The 21,875-nt window shown below is 39.3% G+C and overlaps 1 protein-coding gene across 3 annotated transcripts in view; it reads right to left on the bottom strand.

Moving 5' to 3' along the window:
- The window catches only part of enah (ENAH actin regulator), a 127,711-nt gene extending 106,162 nt beyond the window's left edge, over window positions 1–21,549 (bottom strand). For 2 of the 3 annotated variants that reach the window (XM_059356720.1, XM_059356719.1), the window contains exons 1-2: window positions 21,458–21,549; window positions 260–425 (exon numbers count right to left, since the gene is read on the bottom strand). In XM_059356720.1, the coding sequence (XP_059212703.1) occupies window positions 260–425; window positions 21,458–21,549 (258 nt within the window). Of the gene's footprint in view, window positions 1–259; window positions 866–21,457 lie in introns of those variants that run through there. The other variant, XM_059356718.1, reaches the window with a different exon arrangement.
- Between the last annotated feature and the right edge of the window lie 326 nt (window positions 21,550–21,875).

A 21,875-nucleotide genomic window follows, 5' to 3' on the forward strand; every position in this document is an offset into this window, starting at 1 on the left:
GGTATCGAAAATGGTATCGATTATCGAATATTTTCCTGATCAAGGTATCGAGCTGAACATTTTAGTATGGTGACAACCTTAACAGTGACCGACACAAGATCAATCTATAGGCTGGAGATGTGACTGTTACTGGGACTCTTTCTGCTACACAAAACAGGTCATTAAGAACATTTCAGACAGCAGTTATTCCATGATGACTGGAAATAAAAACATGGTGCATTGAATGAAGGAGGCTTCCCTGTATGTTTAACCCACTGACCTGATGATCTTGGATCTTGCGTCCCACTACACGGAAGGCGTTGTTGCCTGTATGGTGGTAGATGTGGACTCTGCTGAAGCCCGTGGAACCACCAGCTGGGACCCACTTCTTATTGGCATCGTCGTACACCATAACAGCGGCTCGCGCCTGGCAGATACTCTGTTCACTGCAGGAACACAAAGACAGGAAATCACGATACAATCTCATCTGATGGTCAAACTTGCATTCCAACAGAGCCGATGGTTCACAAAAGATCCAGTGTTCTACGGTTCACTGATGCCAGCTCATGTGGCCCAGGGAGCTAGTTAACCATCTATTTATTGAAAATACACATGTTTTATTTACAGTAATAACTTTATATATATGATATGTAGACAAGCTGAGAAAGCCAGTTGAAAGTGCAATCATAGGAGCTTTCACAGTGTGCCATTTATGTTTCTAGACCATTTTTAAATTGTGAATTTTCTTTCTACCATGAAAACTATTACTATTATTAATTTATATGCAAATAGACTGTTTTGTAGTTTTATTATTTATTATTTTTTCTTCTGTTACATAGACACTTAATACACATAAAATGAAAAATCCGACTGATAGCCAAGTTTGTGTGGAGAAAAAGGAGCCATGCATGTAATGTAAGGACAGACTGGAAGATGCCAAACAGAGACCGAAATAAACGCATAGGAAGTTGACAAATTTGAACCTAAATCGCCTGGATTTCAGAGGTTTAACCATCTTTGATTGGTGGGAATGCTGGAGGTATTTTAAAAGTTTCAATGGGAGTTTTAATGGGAATGGATTAACTTGAAAGTATTCCACATTTGGTATACATTATTCGTATTATTCAACTTTTCAATTACATTATTTTTAATTCCAATCATTCCCCATTGTCCAACTTAACCCTACTACTTCAAATTCTCATTTCTACGACTTCAACTTATTCTGACACATTTAATCTACTGTTGCGGTGTGGCATCAGCTCTTTAATGAACTTAAGAATATTCCACTTTTCTGTTTACATCAGTTTCCCGGAATTTCTGGCTGGTGGATTTCCCCTAAGCTATTTTTGGGACCTTTGTCTCCACATACTACTATTGTGTTTTATCACCAGTTCTACTCAACCATGAATCAACACTTTTCCTACTACTTCCACTTTATCTTACCCTTTTAAACAACCATTGCAGGCAGCGTCAGCTCTTCATTTAAAAAAATAAAATTAGTTTCTCTCCATTTCTGTCCATTTAGAAGATTTTTAGATTTAACCTTGATGATAATTGTGTACGGAAAAAGCTGTTTTGATGCGATTTTGTCATTTTATTTTGTCAAATGATCTGCCTCAGAAGAACGAGAGATCAGCTGGCAGCCGGGGCAGATCATTTTTTACATAATATTCTGTGAATTAAGGATTTATTTGGACCAAACCAAAGTTGGCTGTTGGAAAAGTGGAAAGACTTAACAAAAAGGGGTTTCATGAGTTTTAACTTGCTTCTGTCCACTTTGAAAGTGTGTTTTAGATTAGTTAACAATGAGGTTAAGTGGAGCAGGCTTCTTCTTCATGGACAAGAAAGACAAGCCCTGTATCGACTACAGCGGACCAACCATTACCAACAATATATGGGACCCTCTGGCTCTAGTAGGGTGGAAGACATAAACTTGAATTCAGAGGGTATACATGCTTGTATTTTTTCTGTTTCATAAGGAAAATAGGTGTAAGAATGTTTCGTTTTCTTTGCAACGTAGCAATGATAACACCCAAGCCTTATTAACATCTCTTTCAGTATTTTTTATAGTCTGCAGACTACTAGTACTTGCACACAAACACAAAAAGGGGGGAGCTTATATGAGATCTGATTCAGGCTATTTCAGCCCCTGAGCACAAAACTAATGAAATGGGCTTCATGGATGGCCGGCTGTATTTTGTATCCGTCACTAAATAAGTGCACAGTCTTACAAAGGGTTCAGAGCCATGCTTTGGTTACTGATAGCTACAGCCTACAGTGTGCCTTGTGTTTCAAGAGACACTCTAGCAATTTAGCACTGGTGTCCAAGGTTATAACAGTTTGGGATTTTTCATTAGTTTTAGTTTTATTTCGTTGTGAATTTTTGTTTTCAAATTCAGTTAGTTTTAATTCGTTTTTAGAGTGAGTTTGCTAGTTTTAGTTAAGTTTTTATTTTTTGAAAATGCTTAGTTTTAGTTTAGTTTCTATTAGTTTTAGTGTTAGTTTAAGTTTTTTTGTAATGAGCTATGTGTTGGGTGCGAGATTCAAAGAGGTCATAATACATTTTGCCTTTATTTCCTTTGGTTTATCCATCTCAGCCCCAATAAGTTTATTAACTCTTACTGTTCCAGGTGTTTTGAATGTTGGTTGGAGTGTAGACATCCCAGTCTCAGTAAACATATTTATCATGTGTTCCTGCATGTTCACTAACCAGCAGCTGTTTAGTTGGAGCTAAATTAATACATTTCATATCAACCAGAAAGGATTATGCAGTGTTGCTCCATGTGTATTCTGCGGCGGTGTGGTGCCATTGCTGGATTTTCAGTGCTGCCGCAAAAGAAATTGTGATTTGTAATATCATGGTTGAATTGAAGACTTTCACTTGCACACAGTGAAAGCACAACATCCAAAGTTTACTGAGTGTTGCGCCGGCAACACTTTTACCATAATAACTAAACGGTTTGCGCTATATGGAAAATTTCCAATGTTTTCTGAAAGCTGAGAAGTTGCTCTTTACAGCCAATTTGGTGTCATTACGGTAATCGCGCTTCTCCTGGAAGCCCACAAAGCAGTAATACTCACTCACACTCAGTGGTGGAGAAATAGAAACTCTGGATTATGTATGAAAAAAGTTGACAAAGACGAAAATTAAGGACATTTTCTCTATAATTTTGGTTAGTTTTGTTACCACACAATACAGTTTCAGTTAGTTATCGTTTTTTTAAAAACTTTCGTTTTTATTTTTATTCAGTGAATGAAAATGTTTTTTTCAATTCTAGTTTTCGTCATTTAGTTAGTTTTGGTTAACTATTAAAACCTTGCTGGGGTCTCACAAATGATCACAAATGATCAAAATCAAAGACAGCGGTCCTACATTTCCCATGATGCCTATTACTTTATTTTGCCAGACCATCACTGCCTGTAAGGGTTCATCATAGGAGTCATTTTGTTAGACTTTTAAAATCGCCAAGACGTTATAAAACTTTGTAGCACTCTACCTGACCAGGAAACTGGCCTTTATGTGGAAAACGTACTATCATACGGTTGACCGTAGTGTCCAGCATGCATCTGAGTGCAGGAGGAAAACTACAGCAACAAACAAACAGGAAAAATCCTGTATGTCACAATGTGAACACAGTTGGAAAAAGATAGTGAAAGGAGGAGGAGAGGCTGCGTAGCACAGAGTGTAAAATTGGAGTAAATGACAGACACAAATTGCACACACCTTGTGTTATATATAGATAATCTGTTTCAACCTGTCCACACTCATACACTGCAAAGAGCCTGCTACACATCCACACACTGCTATGTTTCTATAAGAAGACCCAACCTGAATTGCCTGTGTGAACGCTCCTCTTGCACAGCTTAGGACACACAGAGACACACACACACACACACACACACACACACACACACACTCACACCTCTGCTAATGTGTTTTATTATGACACCAGAAGCTGAACTGTGTTACAGCAGCTGATGAATCTCCTATAACCATTTGTTGCTGCTGCATTAACACCTCAGCTCATATCTTACATGTGACTGACTCACACACAGTAACTGCAGCTGCACAAAACAAATCAAGGCACGATGATTCATTCACAACTTTTTACATCTTTGTGAGGCAATGATTAAACCTTACTTATCTTTATTAAAGTAGGCTGTTTGATTGAATTTATTTTTCACAGAGGCTCAGAGCAGCAGCTACGGTGGTCACATGGCTGGAAATTCCCACCCACATACATGCTTATGTGCAGAACAGACATGAATAAATGCTCTATGAAGAAAAAACATTCTCATTCTCCTGTTTGTGGAACTACCTGTCCAGGTCCTGTACCTTTAACCTCTGAGCGACATATTTGTAGCCGTTTCAAGAAAAGTTCACTAGTTTTTAGTCTGACTTTGCTGGTTTCAAGAAATAGAATACCTATGCATATAATTATGTAAAGATGATGGCTCTAGCATTTACTTATTATTAATTCAAGAATATTTTTCAACGTTGAGAAAATAGGTCACTTGTATTTCAGTAGAATAAAGAAAAATGCACTTATTATTATTAGTGAGAATTAGTTATTAGTTAGAATACACTAATTTTAAGGTATTTGTGGGTTCATTAAGATTAGATATTTTACTTATTTTGGAAAGTCTTGACAAGACAAATTTTCTTGTTCCATTGGCAGATAATTTTGCCATTTTAAGCAAAATACACCTAATTTTTGTACTTTTTTCTTGTTTTTAAGAGCTGACTTTTTGCAGTGAAGACCTTTGGAACAAAATAGAAAAATCCATACTGTCACAATTGTACAATCTGGAGTTGTCCTCGTTTCAGCGTATGGATGACTAGCACTTCTGTTCTGTAAACTGCTGCACTTCTTATTGTCAGTGCTCTAGGTCTCTACTTTGTGGCTGTAAAGTTTCATGAGGCTAGTTTCTAGTTTCTTATGATATCAGTATCTTCTCTATAGCCACATTCAAAGACAAATAAAATTGAGCCTGCTACAGTCTCTGAAAGGTAAAAAAACAACAACAAAAAAACAAGGTAAAAAAATCCAGAGTTTAAAGATGCTTGTGGACAGAACAGGAGCAAGCACAAGCAGCTTTAATCTGCATGACTTTTCCTCTACAGCCTGCTTGGGCTCTGCGTGCCTCTCATGATTGCATGCAGCCAATCGAAGAAGGCCTTTTTAAACAATTACATCCGAGAAGTAAAAAATAATGATTGCATTGCTGCATGTTTTGTTGACTGTGGTGACTTTGGTCAGATGCGATGTCAGCGTGTTCTCATACCATGGAATAAATTCAGGACCACAGAAATAGTTTGAAGTCACAAAGCTTCACCACACTAGGCCTGGCTTTCAAACTAATCTATGGGCATTAAACATGACTGTACATTTTTGTGTGCTGAATGTACTGTGGTTTGCATGTGTGTGGAGGGTGATAATAAGTGTGCGTGATTCCACTGAAGGCCCCACTGCTCCACAGAGGAATCCATCCCAAAGTGTTTAGTGAGGAAGAAAACATGGCCATGAGAAGAAGAAGAAGAAGAAAATGACGGAGAAAAGTGAGCAGCTTTTTCCTTGTTGGGCTGATCGCTGCTGCAGAATTACTCTGACATTTATGCTTTAAGTGAGTGGGGAAAGAAAGTGTTTAATTATCTTTCATTTGCATTAATGGCAGCATCATTAAGGTCCCCAATGAGATTACTGTGCATTATGTGTTGTTGCATTGGCCCTTTGTCTTTGCAGCTATTTAGGGATGTGATGTCAGAGTAAATCACAGTGAAATGTGGATTTCCGCTTGTTAAGTACTTGACTGGTGTAATCTAGTCCTGTTGACCCTCCTCGTCTCCTTGTTAACTCTTCCACTAAACACGTCAGCTGCTATCTCCCTCCCTCCCTCTCCACTGAGACACACTGCTGCCCACTATCAGCACGTCTGCACAAAGCGCCATGTGGACATTCACACTCTATGCTGTAGACACGACCCAATTTGGGAAAAACCTTTCAGAAAATGAGGTGGTAGGCATTTTGGGGTAAAAGTGTTTTCTTGGTTGTTCCTATAGTATTTTTTTGTGCTGAATCCAGTTCTGCCTGATGTCAAGCTGTAAAAGTTACGGTTTAGTCATAATGATTGATTAATTAGCATAATGATTGATTAATCGCTCAATATTAGAAATGGCTATAATTTTCCAATGTGTGAATATATTATAAATGTTTGTTTGGTATCATTTTAAAGGGGACATCCATGGCTTTCATTTAACCCTTAATAGGGCACCCATTGAAATACTTGAAAATTCCAAATTTTAACCCTAGAGAATATTGGAGGATATTACAGACTATATATATATATATATGTACATATATATATATATATATATATATATGTACATATATATATATATATATATATATGTGTGTGTGTGTGTGTGTATATACTATATATCTGTAGATTAACGAATAACTAAAGTTTTTTTTTACTTTCATTTTTAAGTTTTACTGTAAAAACAAAAAAGTTGCCTTCATTTCAGCAATATTTTTTTTGTATTTTTACATAGAATCCACTGTAATTACTGTAGAAAAAAATATATTTGTATTTGCACTTAATGTAGAAAAATAGGGAAAAAATGGGAAAAAAATCTGTAAAATAATACAGTAAACTTTTTTTCTGTTTTACTTTAACATGTAGGAAAAAAATCACAGATTTCAACTTCCATGATATTTGTAATAAAAGTAATTCCCTTTTTTTTTTGGAATCTGCACGAAATATAGAAAAAAGAAATATGCTGTAAAACAATACAGTAAATTTCTGCAAAGTTTATGATAACAAGGTGATTAAACCAGTTAACAGCAAAGCCATCCCCAAACCATCTCTACACAGATGTAGACATGATTTTGTGTTAAAAGGTCTCCAATAGAACGGAAGGACTCATACACACACACACCCCCACACACACACAAAGATACAGATGTGAAAAATGTGTATATCTGAGAATAGGAATGGAGAATCGGATATGAGGAGAATATTTCCATCTCCTTCATTAATGTTAATGAGGCTTATGAGTTAAGAATGGTTCCGACTTCAAAGAGGTACAGAACAGCTCCAGGGGCTTCACCACAATGATGTCACATCCTGCCAGGATCCGGGGTGGTGGGTGTACAGGGGGGGCGGAGGAGAGGAAACAAAGAGGGAGAAAAAAAAAGAAAAGAAGCAGTCCTACAGCACCTCCAAACATTGGGCCACCTTCTTATTGAGGGCAACAGAATAAATAATAGAGAAGCAGCAAAAAGGAGAGAGGACATCCGTTATTACATTCCTGACTCACAACGTCACTACTAACACTGCTGATAGGCCAAAGTTACATAACACCCTGCTGTCTAAATATAGAAACAAACCAAAAAGGGGAAACTGGGATCTCAATCACTGTGTCCCACAAAGCCAGGTCCTGAATGATGAGTTCAGCTGAGTATACTATACATACATTTTCAGTGTTACAGCTTAAATTAGCAGATTTTAGACCTGAGATCAGTGCATTAGCGAGTTATGTTGACTCTAAAGTCAGAATTTTCTGTTTCACAAAGATGGCTAGACCACCTTGAAACTGGCTAAAATCACTCTTCAACTCTTTTGTAAACAGCCTCACTCTTTAGTAAAGAGTGTCTATGATCGATACAGCTCCTCAGCTCAGGGAATTGGATTAGAGTTTTCTCCTATAAAATCAGGTAGCAAACAACAAACGATGCACATTAAAAAAAAAAGCGAATTCTGAGATTATAATGGGTGTGTATTGCATGGAATGTTCGTGTCACAGTGTGTGACATCATCGCCAGAGTGTAGAGGGAGAGAAAAAATTGTCAAAAAATAAATTAGAAAACTGCGCTCCAGGCCGCAAATTCCACTCTACAGAAATAATTTATACATAGAAACGTAGGAAAATTAGTCTTCTCACTCACAATCCTCTGGTAAAGCTGTCAGAGTTACAGTTTGGGTGTAGGACACAAAGATGCGCCACCAACATGCACCAACAGCCTCATTTACAGCCATATTAAAAATGCAGGAAGATTTCTGTAGAAAAGCATATTAAACAGTTTTTCAGATCGGTCTTACAAAGCTATTTCTTCATTTTTCTTCACAAAAAACATATGTAGCTTTTCAGGAAGAACTCAGGATGCTCAAAGTGAAGTCAGATCAATGATAGGTATTATGGTTTTGCCAAAAATGCTTTCTGTTCGAGGCCAAAATTTCCAGTCCGTCCACCTATGGCTGCTGTCACTGTGTCGGAACATTTTACAGCGGCAGTTAATTATCTTGATTGCTGAAGCCTCTGATCTTTGCTCTGATTGCCTTTGATCCTTTGATGTGATTACAGTTACAGATACATACACACACACTCCTCCAGATGTTCACACATGTTTCTCTCTCTCACACACACACACACACACACACACACACACACACACACACACACACACACAAACACACAGAGGTTAAAGGGCATAGGTTGCTGTATAAATAAATACTTTCTGCAGCCAGAGGAGTAGCCCCCTACTGGACTTTAGAAAGAATGCAGGTTTAAGACATTTGGCTTCATACCACAGTCAGAGGCTACAGTCTGTGAGAGCCTGATGTACACTTCCTCTCATAGTTTCTTCAGAAATCAATGAGTCTGTAAACATTCAGCTGCTTTCTCTTTCGCCTCTTCCATTTCCTCTGTCTCCCTTCAGACAGACAGGCTGATGAAAAGCTATATGCCCCTACCACAGACACTACAGACTTTCTTTTGGCTGTGATCACAATAGATTGATTAGTAACCGACTCATTGCAGTGGTATTTCTCTTCTCTGAATTCTTCTCTTTCTCACTAAATTGACTCGCTCTCTTCAGTTTGCCCTTTTTGGCTTTAAACCATCTGACAATAAACTGACGCTCTGCTCTCAAAGTCCAGAGTCAGCTGTTTCAAAACTGGGGGAGGATGATAAATCCTGTGAAGCTCAAACCAAACATGCTAGCAGAACCATATAAATGTTGTGCAGTGTGGAATCCAGCGGGAGTCATCGCTGGGAGAGAAAGAGGACTGAGGGATGACCTGAGGCTTTGTTGAGGGAGGAGTGCAGCTGGCTCTGGACGGAAGGAAGGAGCTTCAGGATGGAAGAGGTCTGGAGAGCATCCCGGGCCACATCTGCATCCTTTCCTCACTCTGCAGCCATTCTGCCTCACTGTCTCATCCTCTTCAAACCACTTTTTCCTCTTGTGTCTCTTTCGCTGCCTCTCATTCATCAGCACTCATGGTGCGGTGCAGTATGCAGTATGTGAGTATGCAGAGTGCTTCCAACCCATATGGAAGTGATGAGGGGCAGGCAGGGAGGAACACAAGAGGCCCCAAAGACCAGAGAAAGTCCCTGTTGAAGCGCTGCCTGCAGATTCTGTGCCAATGCTTGGAAACACACTAAATTGACACAGTGGATTCCAAAGTGGGCTCAAGGGACCAGCAGAGGTTTTAAATGGTTTCGGGTTATTCTTAAAAAAATTAAAAAAGGAATCATTTCATTTCAGTACTTTCAATCCCTTCCCATTATCATTATTATCAAAGCAGTCATCACCTCCATTACTGTTATCTTCCTAACTGTCCTCTGTCAACACGCTGGAACACTCCAACACATGCAAGCCTGCAGCTAATCATTAATTTCATTGTCCACTTATTTATTGATTCTTTTTTCAATTAACTCAAAGTTAAAGCTAAATGTGAAGATATTTCATCCACCAGCTATTCTCAACCTTGGGGTCGGGACCGAAGGACATTTTCACGATATTTCACTATTTTAGTTAGTTTTAGTTAGTTTTGTAACCACAAAATACAGTTTCAGTTAGTTATAGTTTTTTTTTTTTTAAACTCTTGTTTTTATTTTTATTTCAGTTAACAATTTTTTTTTTCAATTCTAGTCTTCGTTATTTGGTTAGTTTTCGTTAACTATAATAACCTTGGTGCAGGTTGATAAATTTGAATAAAATGGAATGTATGTAAACACTTTTCCAAGTGGCCACAAATACAGAAAAAAAATTGGGTCTCCACATGCTACACATATTGAACTATTTCCATTTATACAATACCTCTTGTCCTCTCCTCTCTGCTCTGTGTAAACATTCTGCATTCTGTCAGATTTTCAGTAAATATTTATGTGCGCATTCGTCACCAATAATGAAGAAGAAAAAAAGAAGAAAGAATCAATCATGGCTTCGAAGTTGCTCTGAGGCTTGCACAATGTAATTGATTCATAGATTTTGACAGGATCAAGTTATTCCAAACGGTTTATTCATGGCAATGTTTGAAATGAGAAATGTAGAATAAAGTGAATTTTAACAATTCTAAGCTTAGTTTTGTGTAATATATATGGTGTATTTTTGACAATTTCAAACAAAACAAAACAAAACATATTTTTTTAAACTGGCCAGCGGGTGGTAACGTTATGTAGCGAATGTTAGCATTCTTGGCTAACCAACTTATCTTTACACTGTTTCATTTCATAATATAACATTAACTTCTATTCTGTGTTTCTTTTCATTAATTGTTTCACTCTCAAATAATAATAAAAGGACATATTATACAACATAATATATATAATTATCATATTCTCAGAAATCAAATGTATTGGTAATGCAAGCACCAACAGATCAGCCCCCTGTGTAATATCACTGTTAGAATACAGATTTGACAGAATGAGCAATGATACTTTATCTCCCTTTGATTGCCTTTAGGAATCTTTTCAGTTTTAAATCAGAGCTGAAACTGAAGGTGAAATGCATTCAGAAAATATAAAGTGAAGGTTTTGTTATTACAGACATTCAGTTCTCAGTTTTAACCTTTCAAATCTCAGTGGGAGCCTGTCAAATCAAACCCACACTAATTATGACTTGTGCCTTCCATCTCCTGCCTTTTCCATCATCCACAACCTGCTACTTTGTATCCTCCAAGTGACAAGTAGCAACAACTTCCTGTTTCAGCTGAACTGAGAGAGATGTAGAAAGCATTCATCTAATTATCATAGTGTATATGACAATAACGATAGACAGAAGGCTGGATGACATCAGCATGTCGAGCACCTTCACATGACTTTGCACTATACAACTGTTTGAGTTACACATACTTATTATCATTATTATTATTATTTCACTTTAATTTGAGTTAAAGTGAAAGAGAGTGTGTGAGAGAGTCAGAGAGAGAGAGAAAGAGAGAGAGATAGAGTGTGTGAGAGAGTCTGAGAGAGAGAAAGAGATTTTGCTTTCTTTTATTGTTCCATCCTGTTCTTAATTCCTTTAAACTGAATAATAGAATTATAATAGTGTATTGTAAATATTGCTTTCCTTACTGTTATCTTTTTTTTCTGACACTTGCTTTGGCAATATGTACAGTGTTACATCATGCCAATGAAGCCAATTGAATTGAATTGAATTGAAATTGAGAGAGAGAGAAAGAGAGAGGGGGAGAGGGAGAGAAAGAGAGGGAGAGAGAGTGTGTGTGTGTGAGAGAGAGGGAGAGAGAGAGAGAGAGAGAGAGAGAGAGAGGGAGAGAGAGAAAGAGAGTGTGTGTGTGAGAGAGAGAGTGTGTGTGAGAGAGAGAGAAAGAGAGAGAGAGAGTGTGTGGTGTGAGAGAGAGGGGAGAGTGTGTGTGAGAGAGGTAGCTAGAGAGTGAGTGAGAAGGAGAGAGAGAGAGAGAGAGAGAAAGCAAGAGTGAGCAGATGTGTACAGTTGTGCAAACATAAACCTGTTCACAATTCATTCATGACCAGCTGTTTGCATGGTTACTGCTCTCTACCACACACACACACACACACACACACACACACACACACACACACACACACACACACACACGGTATGGTGAAGCCATAAGAAAATACCCTCGGCTCACGAGTATGAGTCATCCACTCTACCAGATGGTGGGAAAAAAGAGACGGAGCAGGAGAGGACCAGTCTGCGGCATGATCACAGTACAAACACCTGAGGTGTGACAAAGACGCCAACACCACTAGTGGATATATATAACACAGCACATCCCACAGCGATGTGGTGTGTGTGTGTGTGTGTGTGTGTGTGTGTGTGTGTGTGTGTGTGTGTGTGTGTGTGTGTGGCAGGTGGACACACAGCGAGTGATGACTGTTTCTGTAAACAAAGGTCAGGGTCTGGCCAGTAGCTTCAGCAGGATTCAATAATGCCATTTATATCTGCTTCAGTATTTCTTCAGTCACAGTCTCAAATGGCTTCACAGCACCAACATTCCAACACTCGGACTAAAATCACAACCTACTAATTTAAATTATCCATGAGAAGCAGAAGAAAAAGCTCATCAGGAACAGTGACACAACACACAAGCTGATGGGAGCATCACAGCAGCAGTAACGGATGTAAAACAACTTGACTGTGCTTACAGTATGTCTGCAGCAGGGACAGAAAATGTCTCCTCAAGTGGATAAAGTCATCTATAATAGTAAATGTCATTCTTAAATGCAACTTCAAGCAAGCATCCGCTTATCTGAGGCCGGGTCGCGGGGAAGGCACACTAAGCAGGTATTCCAGACATCCCTCTCTCCAGCAACATTTTCCAGCTCTTCCTGGTGAACTCCAAGGTGTTCCCAGGCCAAGCGAGGGAGCTCTGGGTCATCCTCTGGGCCTCTTACCAGGTGGACATGCCCGGAAAACCTCTAATAGGAGGCGACCAGGGGGCAGCCTGATCAGATGCCATATCCTGTCTCTAAGGCTGAGCCCAGACACGAGAGGTGGGGGAAAAAATCGATACAAGACAGTATTGCAATATTTTGCATGGCGATATTATATCGATTCATGGCTGCCAAGTAGGGCTGGGCGATATGGACCAACAGTCATATCTTGATATATTTAGGCTGCAGTGTTTCCCACACATAGACCATTCTGTGGCGCACCGCCACAGAATAGAGACCGACCGCCACAAAATTATTCTGTTTTTTTTTTCCTCTCTAGGGGATTAAAAAAACTGTAACGTCTGTAACGTTAGCCAACACACAGAAAACACCACATTCACATCAATAAATAAATGTTTTACAATGAACCGGTCTCAGAGCTGTCAAGACTCTCCGGTAACGTTAAGGCATATTTAATGGTTTCCTTAAATGCCGTTAACGGGACGAGAGCAGTCAAAGCGGCTGCTTCAAGCTAGCTACATCGAGGGTAGGTTCGCTTCCTGTTTTCAAAGTAAAAGCACAAATTCTAACGTTATAAAGGGCAACGGGCGTTTTATTTTTTGTGAATGTAACCGGAAGTGCGTTGCTCACGACGGCTAGCTTGAGTAGCGCCGAATTCGTCCGAACAAAATTGCAAACAGCTGGTATTTAGACAAATTAACGACGCACTTGGGATCTAAACGGCTACTTTCTCAGCTAAAAGGGTTTAAAATGATAATAAAGTGATATATTTAAAGAATTTAGGACTTTACAGCCCTAATATTTGAGGGGATAGAGTAGACAACTATGCCCACAGTCAAATCAAAAAGAATAGACCACATTTTTTAAGTTATTATGAATATTATCATTGTTGTAGTTATCAGTAGTTTTTTAAATATGACATGTCACAAGTAATTTTATTGAAACTGTTTATTTAAGTGAACATAAATACTGTATAACAACAGAAATACCTTCTTTTTTTTTTTTTTTTTTTTTTTTAAATCAAAGCTCCATAAAGTGCACATTTAAATAGACACAAATCCAGCGACTCCTTCTTACTCTTCTTAAGGAGCCGCTAACGAGCCGGAGGCCGGCTTGTTAAGAAGAGTCGCCATTAGCTGCAGTTAGCTACAGTTAGCTCTGTAGCAGTACAGTGTGTATGTGCTGCTGCTACAGGAGGTGTTCACTTAGCAATCTCTGTTTGTTTACAACAAGCACCAGACACCCTGTGCACAGTTAGCAATTCCATTTATTCACAATCACTATGTTCATGATCAGCGGAGACATAATTAGCCATGCTGCTTTCAGCTGCTGACGTTGTGCACAGTTAGCAACGGTGAAAACCATACGTCTCCAGAGTCTCTAAATCCCTCTGGGGGCTAACTTGTCACTCTGCGTGTGAGATGACTTTTGAGAGGGTGTGGCCTGAGACTTTCCAGGTGGCCACTTTTCCCCCTAGTCGAAACATGGCTAAAGAGAAGAAGAGAAGAGCAGCAGGGCCTGATGGGTAGGGTAATTCAACACTAACTGTAGAGCATGAGTTACCAGCAATGCACCTGTACATTCCATCCTATTGTTTCTTACCACCATGCATAACGAGCGAAACTTATCATTCTGCTGTTACTTGCACAATTTAGAAACAAACATTTGTCTAAAGGCTTTTACACTGAAGTCAGACCTCCCTCCACAGTGTTGTGACAGCGCTGGAGAATGATCTGGCTTGTTTGTGCTTCTTTAAACCAATCACAATTATCTTAGGCAGCACTAAGTCCAGGATGCAGCGGGTGCTCCTGCAGAATAAAGAGTGGAAACAGTGGCAGGAGAGGAGAATGCCGTCTCATAGGCAGCAAATGGCACACACCCGGTGAGTCAGACTACGGACACTTTGACATCAGTGCTACATTACAATAGTGTCGCTTTGTTGTTCCCTAATTATTTCCTCGTCACCTAATGCAGGTCATTATGGTGTAAAACATTATTGCCCGGTAATTACCTGGACCATCGACTGGCCTATTCAAGCACACACTTGTTAAGGAGGAGTCGGGCCCGAATCACACAATCCTCTTGGATTCAATTAGGCTTTGAGCAGCTCACTCACAGAAACCATTAGCTGAGCCCCAGAGGAAGGATCCACAGGTGGCTCTCCTCTCTCGCTGCCTTTAATGACTCTGCCCTTTTCAGTGCCATGGTAACCAGCATCATTGTGATCATCCCCTAGAGAGCTGGGTGTGAATCCCCTCAACAAGCCCATCTGACCTTTCACTAAATAAAATGCCACACATTGTCAAATGGGTTGAAAACAATCCAAAGGATAGATGTAAGATATGTTTGCTGTTATAAGTCAGTGGTAAAAGTCAGCCAAAGATCCTGTAACCCCGATGTCACTGAGAAATGGTATAAAGTGAAAACATCCGTGTTATAGAGCAGTGATTCCCAACCTTTTTCTTGAGGGACCCCCAATTTTATCATTGTAAACTTTGGCCCGCACCCTCACTTGAAGCTGCCCTCAGTACAACTACATGCATTTGAGCATGAAATCTTAAAAGTGCAGTGTAAAAATGCACAATATTACTTTTATTTTACCAATTAATGTTGGTCTGCTGGACTTTCACTGAAAAAAAAATCACAGTAAGTGGTTATTTTATATCAGATATTCAAACTTGCATGAAGCCTTGCCATGTGTTGTGAGTTTGTAGATTGGCTTTTTTTTCTTCTAATTTATAGTTATAGATAGTATATATTTAACCCATTAGATTTATTACACCACTTAAAATCAAGAGGACTTCGCTACCCCCTGTGGATCTTTGGTGCCCCCCTGGGGGTTATGGAGGCTCATAAAAGCTCCTCCTCCACACACATGCATGTGTTGGCCACTGTGCATGTTCACACACCACACACAGACAAACACACCCAGCAGTGTAGCGCAGGGTGCAGCCCATGTGTTAACTGGGAGCCTGGCACATTTTTACAAGAGTCCAGCCACGCTCCCATTGACACAGGGACAGGGAACACATTGAGTACAGACCAGGCCTGGACCGGACTGAGCCGCACTCACAGTCTATCACCATGGAGACCAACAAGTGAAGCCTTCACATGAACAACTGTACAGGCTCGTTTCATAAAAATACCTGTAAAATTCCAAACATTCACATGTGAATGGGACGTTTGTCCCTGGTGGACAACCATAGGGGACCTGTACGAAGGTGTTTTCACTCTGTGCTGGATATCATTTCTTGATTCAGATGACAAGTTATAGTTATTTACTTGCATTCCTGAACACAAAAAAGACTGCTACAGGTTGAATGCTATGCTTGATTAATTTCCGACTTCTCAGAGAAGCCCAGTGAGCTGGCTACAATCTGGTCAAAACATTTTCAGTTTTAAACAAGCTTCTGAAGAGAGGTTGATGAGGTGGTCTAATAAATGTATTATTATTATTATCCTGAATTCCAAGGATTATCTATTTGTTTAGTAAATTTGATCAAACTGTTTTCTACAGGTCTGTTTTAATGTTCTTTTTGCTGTGTCAAGTTTTCTCGAGCTGCTTTTTGACTTTTTTTTTCTATATTTTTTTTATCCCACGATTTTTGTATTTATTTTTCACCCTGTGCCAATTGCCTATTTCATGATCCTGGGCGCTACCTCGTCTCTGTCAGCCTGGGGAGAGCCTTGAACTAGACTCAGGCTTCCTCCGATACATGAGCAGTTAGCAGACCGCTTCTTGTCGCCCCGACCGACCAGAGGGAGGCACTATAGCGACCAGGATCACTGCATGTTTTTGTGAGAGGTCCCTGTAGGGGGAAACTCGGGGGACACGGGGAGAACATGCAAACTCCACACTGGGATTGTCAAAAGTATCGATACTCAAAAAAGTACTAAAACGTTGTATCCAGATACGATACTCATTTTCAAAAGTATCCATACCCCCCCATTTCAAACTGACCTATTACTGATGTTATCGTGGCCGGTGGCTCGCATTAATGTTGCCCGTGTTATTATTAGCCATTAGCCGCAGTTAGCAATTAAAGGCTGACATCACATTAATGATTATAAACAACGTAAATAAATAAATCAGGCACGTAGTATGCCCATATTACGTTAATTGACACAGTGTCAGTATACATAAGCACAGAGTTAATAAGTTTACATAAATGTTGGTGACTGAAAAGTGTTATTTTCTCTCTTGAAGTCCCAGAATGAAGCAGAGAAAAGTCGACCTGCTGCCAAACAGCAACACACAGCCGAAAATATTGTTCTAATTGTTATTGTTTATTGTATTTTTTTATTTTTTGCACTACCTCAGACCTGAAGCTTGTTATTTTTATTTTATTTTAGTTGCAGTTTATTTTTGCACAACTGTTTTTATTATAAATATTTAACCTGTGGTTCTGTTAATTTTGACATGTTGCATTTTTCTTGTTAATAAAAATATTTCTGTCAAATTGTGGGGTCTTTGTTTTTATCGTTGTCGTATCGAAAATGTTATCGAGTAGGGCTGGGAGATATGGGCCAAAAGTTGTGTCCCGTTATATTTAGTCTGAATATCGATATACGATATATATCCCGATATATTTGTCGCAAAGTGAAAGCAATGACATGTCACAAGTAGTTTTATTAAAACTGTTAATTTAAGTCAACATAGATACTGTATAACATCACGAGTACCGTTTTTTTTTTTTTTTTTTTAAATCAAAGCTCCATAAAGTTCAAATTTAAATAAAAAAATATCTTAAACAAAAATAAATTTGACTCTGGTTTCACTTAAACACACTCATACAACCAAGTGCTTTCCAAAATCACTTGTTTATTCTTTAGAAATATTTTACATGATTATTATTTTCTTGTTTCATAGTTGTTTCATAGTAAACACCAGTCCTAATCATGAATATCAAGTAATATATTCATTTATTTTCTATATTTTAATCCTGTAAGTGATTTTTATGTAAAATTGCGCAAATTTGAACTATATCGATTTATGCGATATGGTCTAATTCCATATCACATTTAAAAATATATCGATATATTTTTTATATCGATATATCGCCCAGCCCTAGTATTGAGTATCAAATATTTTCCTGAGTATCGTTATAGAGTTGAAAATGTTAGTATGGTGACAACCCCACTCCACACAGAAAGGCCCTTTGGCCGACCCCAACCAGCCCCACGGGTGCTGGAGACATGAAGGTGGGGACACACCTCCACCGACATCGGCGGGAATGCGGCGACATCAATCAATCAATCAATCAATCAATCAATCAGTCAATCAATATCCTTTATTTAACCAGGTAAAATTCATTGAGATTAAAATCTCTTTTTCAAGAATGACCTGGCCAAGAAGGCAGCACCATGATAAAATAAGAACAATCAACCACAATTCTCATACACCACATTCAACATCAATTAAAGTACATACAAGATCAGGGACAAGACTATATGAAGATTGAAATGAGTACAGTTAAAAATGAAATAAACTGGTGACAGATGAATGAATAAACCCGGTCGTTATCAGAAAATAGTTTTACAAACAATTGCATTGACCAAGAGAACTATCTTCTCTGTCCTTCAGGATTCTTTTGAATTCCTTTGACATCACTACCGACTGCGCCACCATGCCCCCTGAGCTGCTTTTTACTTTTAATCTGAACACAGAAATGAACATCTTTAACACTTAAGGCTTGGACTTAATGTAGCCTGAGCTGCTCATGTTTCCATATAAACACTGCAAAACATTTAGGTTATACTGCCAGTGTGATGCTGATGCCCCCTCACAGTGTTGGGCATCAATCACTTCTCACTTCAAGGCATGGCACGCACACACATACACACACACACACACACACACACACAAACACACATACACACACATTAGTTCTGGCACAAGACTGACAGAATATGCTGTTGATGCAGAAAGGCAGACAGAGCGGAATAACTAGCTAAGCTCACCTTATCCACCAAGCTAATCATGAACAGGGACAGAGGCTGACCGGTGAAACATGACATTTCCGGAACATTCTGTTTTTTCACTGGACACCACACCACATCACATCACCACAGCTTGTCTCTGAGGCTCAGCAGTCTGTATTTCAAAGGGAATACTTCGTCCAAGTGAACACAACATTCAGTCTACTGAGCCTAAGAAAAATGTTTTCTGACATTCTAGCAAACTGCATCAATAATCAAGCAGTGTCTTCTTCCTTAACTTTATGTTACAGCTGCTAAATGTACAAGAGGAGATGCAGCTGAATGCATCCCAGCAGGCCCTCAGGCACATGGGCCTTCTCTCTCAATACTCTGCTGGAGCTTCTGCAGGAAAACAGCAGATACACTTTCCAAGTAGGTTTCAAATAAAGCACTCTGAAAAGTTTTACAGTGCTCATGATTAATAGTCAATGTAAACTTAAAGTAAATTCCTGTAAAGAATGGCATTCTCTTTGTTGTAATAAAAAATGTTCCCAGATTGCATTGCAAATACAGTATGACACTATAACACAGCGGAGTACAACCCAGTAGAATATTGTTCAGATTTCACTGTAAGGCTCCGTTTACATGATGACTTTCTGAACAGAAGATGCAAAAGTGGCGTTGCGTCTTCACTTTTTATTCCGCATTTAGACGAGCGTTTTTAGGAGGAAATCTGCTGCAAATGGTGACGCTACAGTGTGTGAATTGATTTGGGTATGCATGCCAGGCGGCATCACTTAAAGCGATAAGAGCATCTTTGGGCATGTGGAAGTTTTCACGCCACGTATTTTCATCAGCTACTCCTTCCACAAAGTTCTCCACCATCCACTAGATCTCCCAGGTCTCGTCCAAAGCCGTCTGGCTCGCCTCCGACCAATTGGTGCATCCAAAATGTGATAGAGGTAATTACAGATCCTTCTCTGTTCACTAATACTATCTGTACATATCCTGTACATTTGGTGGAAAGACTCCTGTAAGTTTATTAGAGCTGCCAGAGCAGCTTGAATGTCCGACGCATGGAAATAATCCCACATGTTAGTTTGTTTCCCTGTTGTGACACATGTATGTGACGTAAACGCGTACATGACGTGTGCAGATCTGAGCAGAGTTTTGTGTCTTGACAGTGCAGACGGACACGCTACGGCGGAGTGGATTACAGTTTTACACTCTGGAGGGTGGTTTCAGATTTTTAAGCCCCAAAAATGCCGTCACTGTCTAAATGAAAGGCACTTCCCATAAAATATTTAGTAGTTTTTACGTCCTCGTGTAAACGGGGCCTAAATGTACATCCAAGGTTAGCCCTCTGGGGTCTGAGCCTATTTGCCCTTTATATACCACATACAAAATGTCGGTATCCATTTTTTTAGCACAACTTCACCATGATCTGACTTCTTTTTTTCACTTTAACCCACTTTATTAACATATTGAGCCCAAAAATACCCCAAAATCATGAAATCTGAAATAAAATTATACTATTTTTTACAATAAAAACCACAAATATGCTCAATGAACTGTAGGTTCCAACAAATATGAACATATAAAGATGAAATTCAAATATAATACAACTATATACAACAAATTCCCAAAAAAACATGTATATTTATAGGAATAGTGTTAGCCGAGTGTCAGATTTAAACTATCATATCTTTGGTTTTACATGACCGAGGAGCAACAACAATCATATACTGTAATATATATATCTATATATATATATAGATATATATATAAGCCATCACTGTAATTTTTGCATTTATCTTTTGTAAAAATACTTTTTCTAACTGTTAAATGTACTAAACACCATATCTCTAACAAAAATATACTGTTATATTTAATGGTAAAATCTTTAATTTTTGCAGCATTTATAAAGTATTTTCTTGTCAATTATATGGCATATCATCATATTATCTTTTGATGGAAAAACGTTTTATTTACACGGTAAAATATGGAATCTTGAATGTGAAATCGACAGTGCCAATATCTTTTTACTGTAATATTAAAAAAAGTTAAACCGTATTTATTACGGTAAAGGTCAGGCAACCACAGCTGCCGTTTTTTTTACTGTAAAAACGACTGTTTTATTTTTTTTACAGTGTATAATACCGTGTGTGCTACATATGTGTCGCTATAAGTGGTATTGACAAATGGTCTATTCTGTCGTTTAGGTTGGAGACCTTGTTGCATTGTTCATCTCATTCTTCTCTGTCTCTCTCTCTCTCTCTCTCTCTCCTCCTCTATCCTCCCTCCCTCTAACACAAATCTACTGTATTTTACTATGTCGGTCTGTTCTGTACAAACAACATCTATTGCACGTCTGTCCTTCCAGGGAGGGGGATCCCTCCTCTGTTTCTCTCCCTGAGGATTCTTCTTTCATTCCCCTGTTTTGAGGAGTTGTTGCTTGTCTGCTGTCAGGGTCAAAGGACAGAGTTACCCTGTACAGTCTGTAAAGCCCTTTGAGACAAATCTGTGATATGTGATTATGGGCTATTTTAATAGAATTGAATTGAACACTGATCGTTAAGTTAGTGTTCACGTAGAGGAAGGAGAGGCCTGAAATTTCCTCTTTTCACCAGCAACCAGCCATACATGACACGATATACCATATGAAACCCGCACAGATAATGATTTACTATTGAGTAGCTGCTTCACAACAGTTCATTTCCTTTTCTATCTTTAGTAAAACTCCTCACTGATGAGCCATGAGGCTTTGATCGCTCACTGATCAGCAACACAACAGATGCTAACGAGGTTCCTGTTGTACACAACGAGCACAACAACAGAGGCTGATGTAGAGACACAGAAGAGGAAGCCACTCTAATGACAGCAGGTACGTACCGGTGGATTTCCATTTTGGAGGCCAGCACACATCTCTGACTGAGGATGAAGCTGGAGGCTTTGGATTGTGGACCAGAGGACTGGATCTGCATGGCTCCTTCCCCCTCTCCTCCCCCACCAGCCTTCCCCTCCCTCAGCTCTCCTGTCTCGGGGTCTCGCCTCTCCTAGCTTCCTCTCTTTCACTCGGTAGCCAAGGTAATCTGTGCTTTCTCTCCCCCGCTCTACCAAACAGCTTTCTTCATCATCCAAAGCAGAGTGTTAGTCCCCCCCCCCCGGTGCCACCCCCAGCCTCCCACCTCCTCTGCTCAAAGCCCCTGTAGCAGGGTGATTCCTTCCTTATTGATACGTGCAAAGTCAGCAAGTCAGCCAGCAAGCGATGGAGCGCGGGAGCCATCCAGACAGTCAGCCAGCTGTGTTT

The sequence above is a fragment of the Centropristis striata genome, chromosome 18 (assembly GCF_030273125.1).
Source record: "Centropristis striata isolate RG_2023a ecotype Rhode Island chromosome 18, C.striata_1.0, whole genome shotgun sequence".
Lineage (NCBI taxonomy): Eukaryota > Metazoa > Chordata > Actinopteri > Perciformes > Serranidae > Centropristis > Centropristis striata.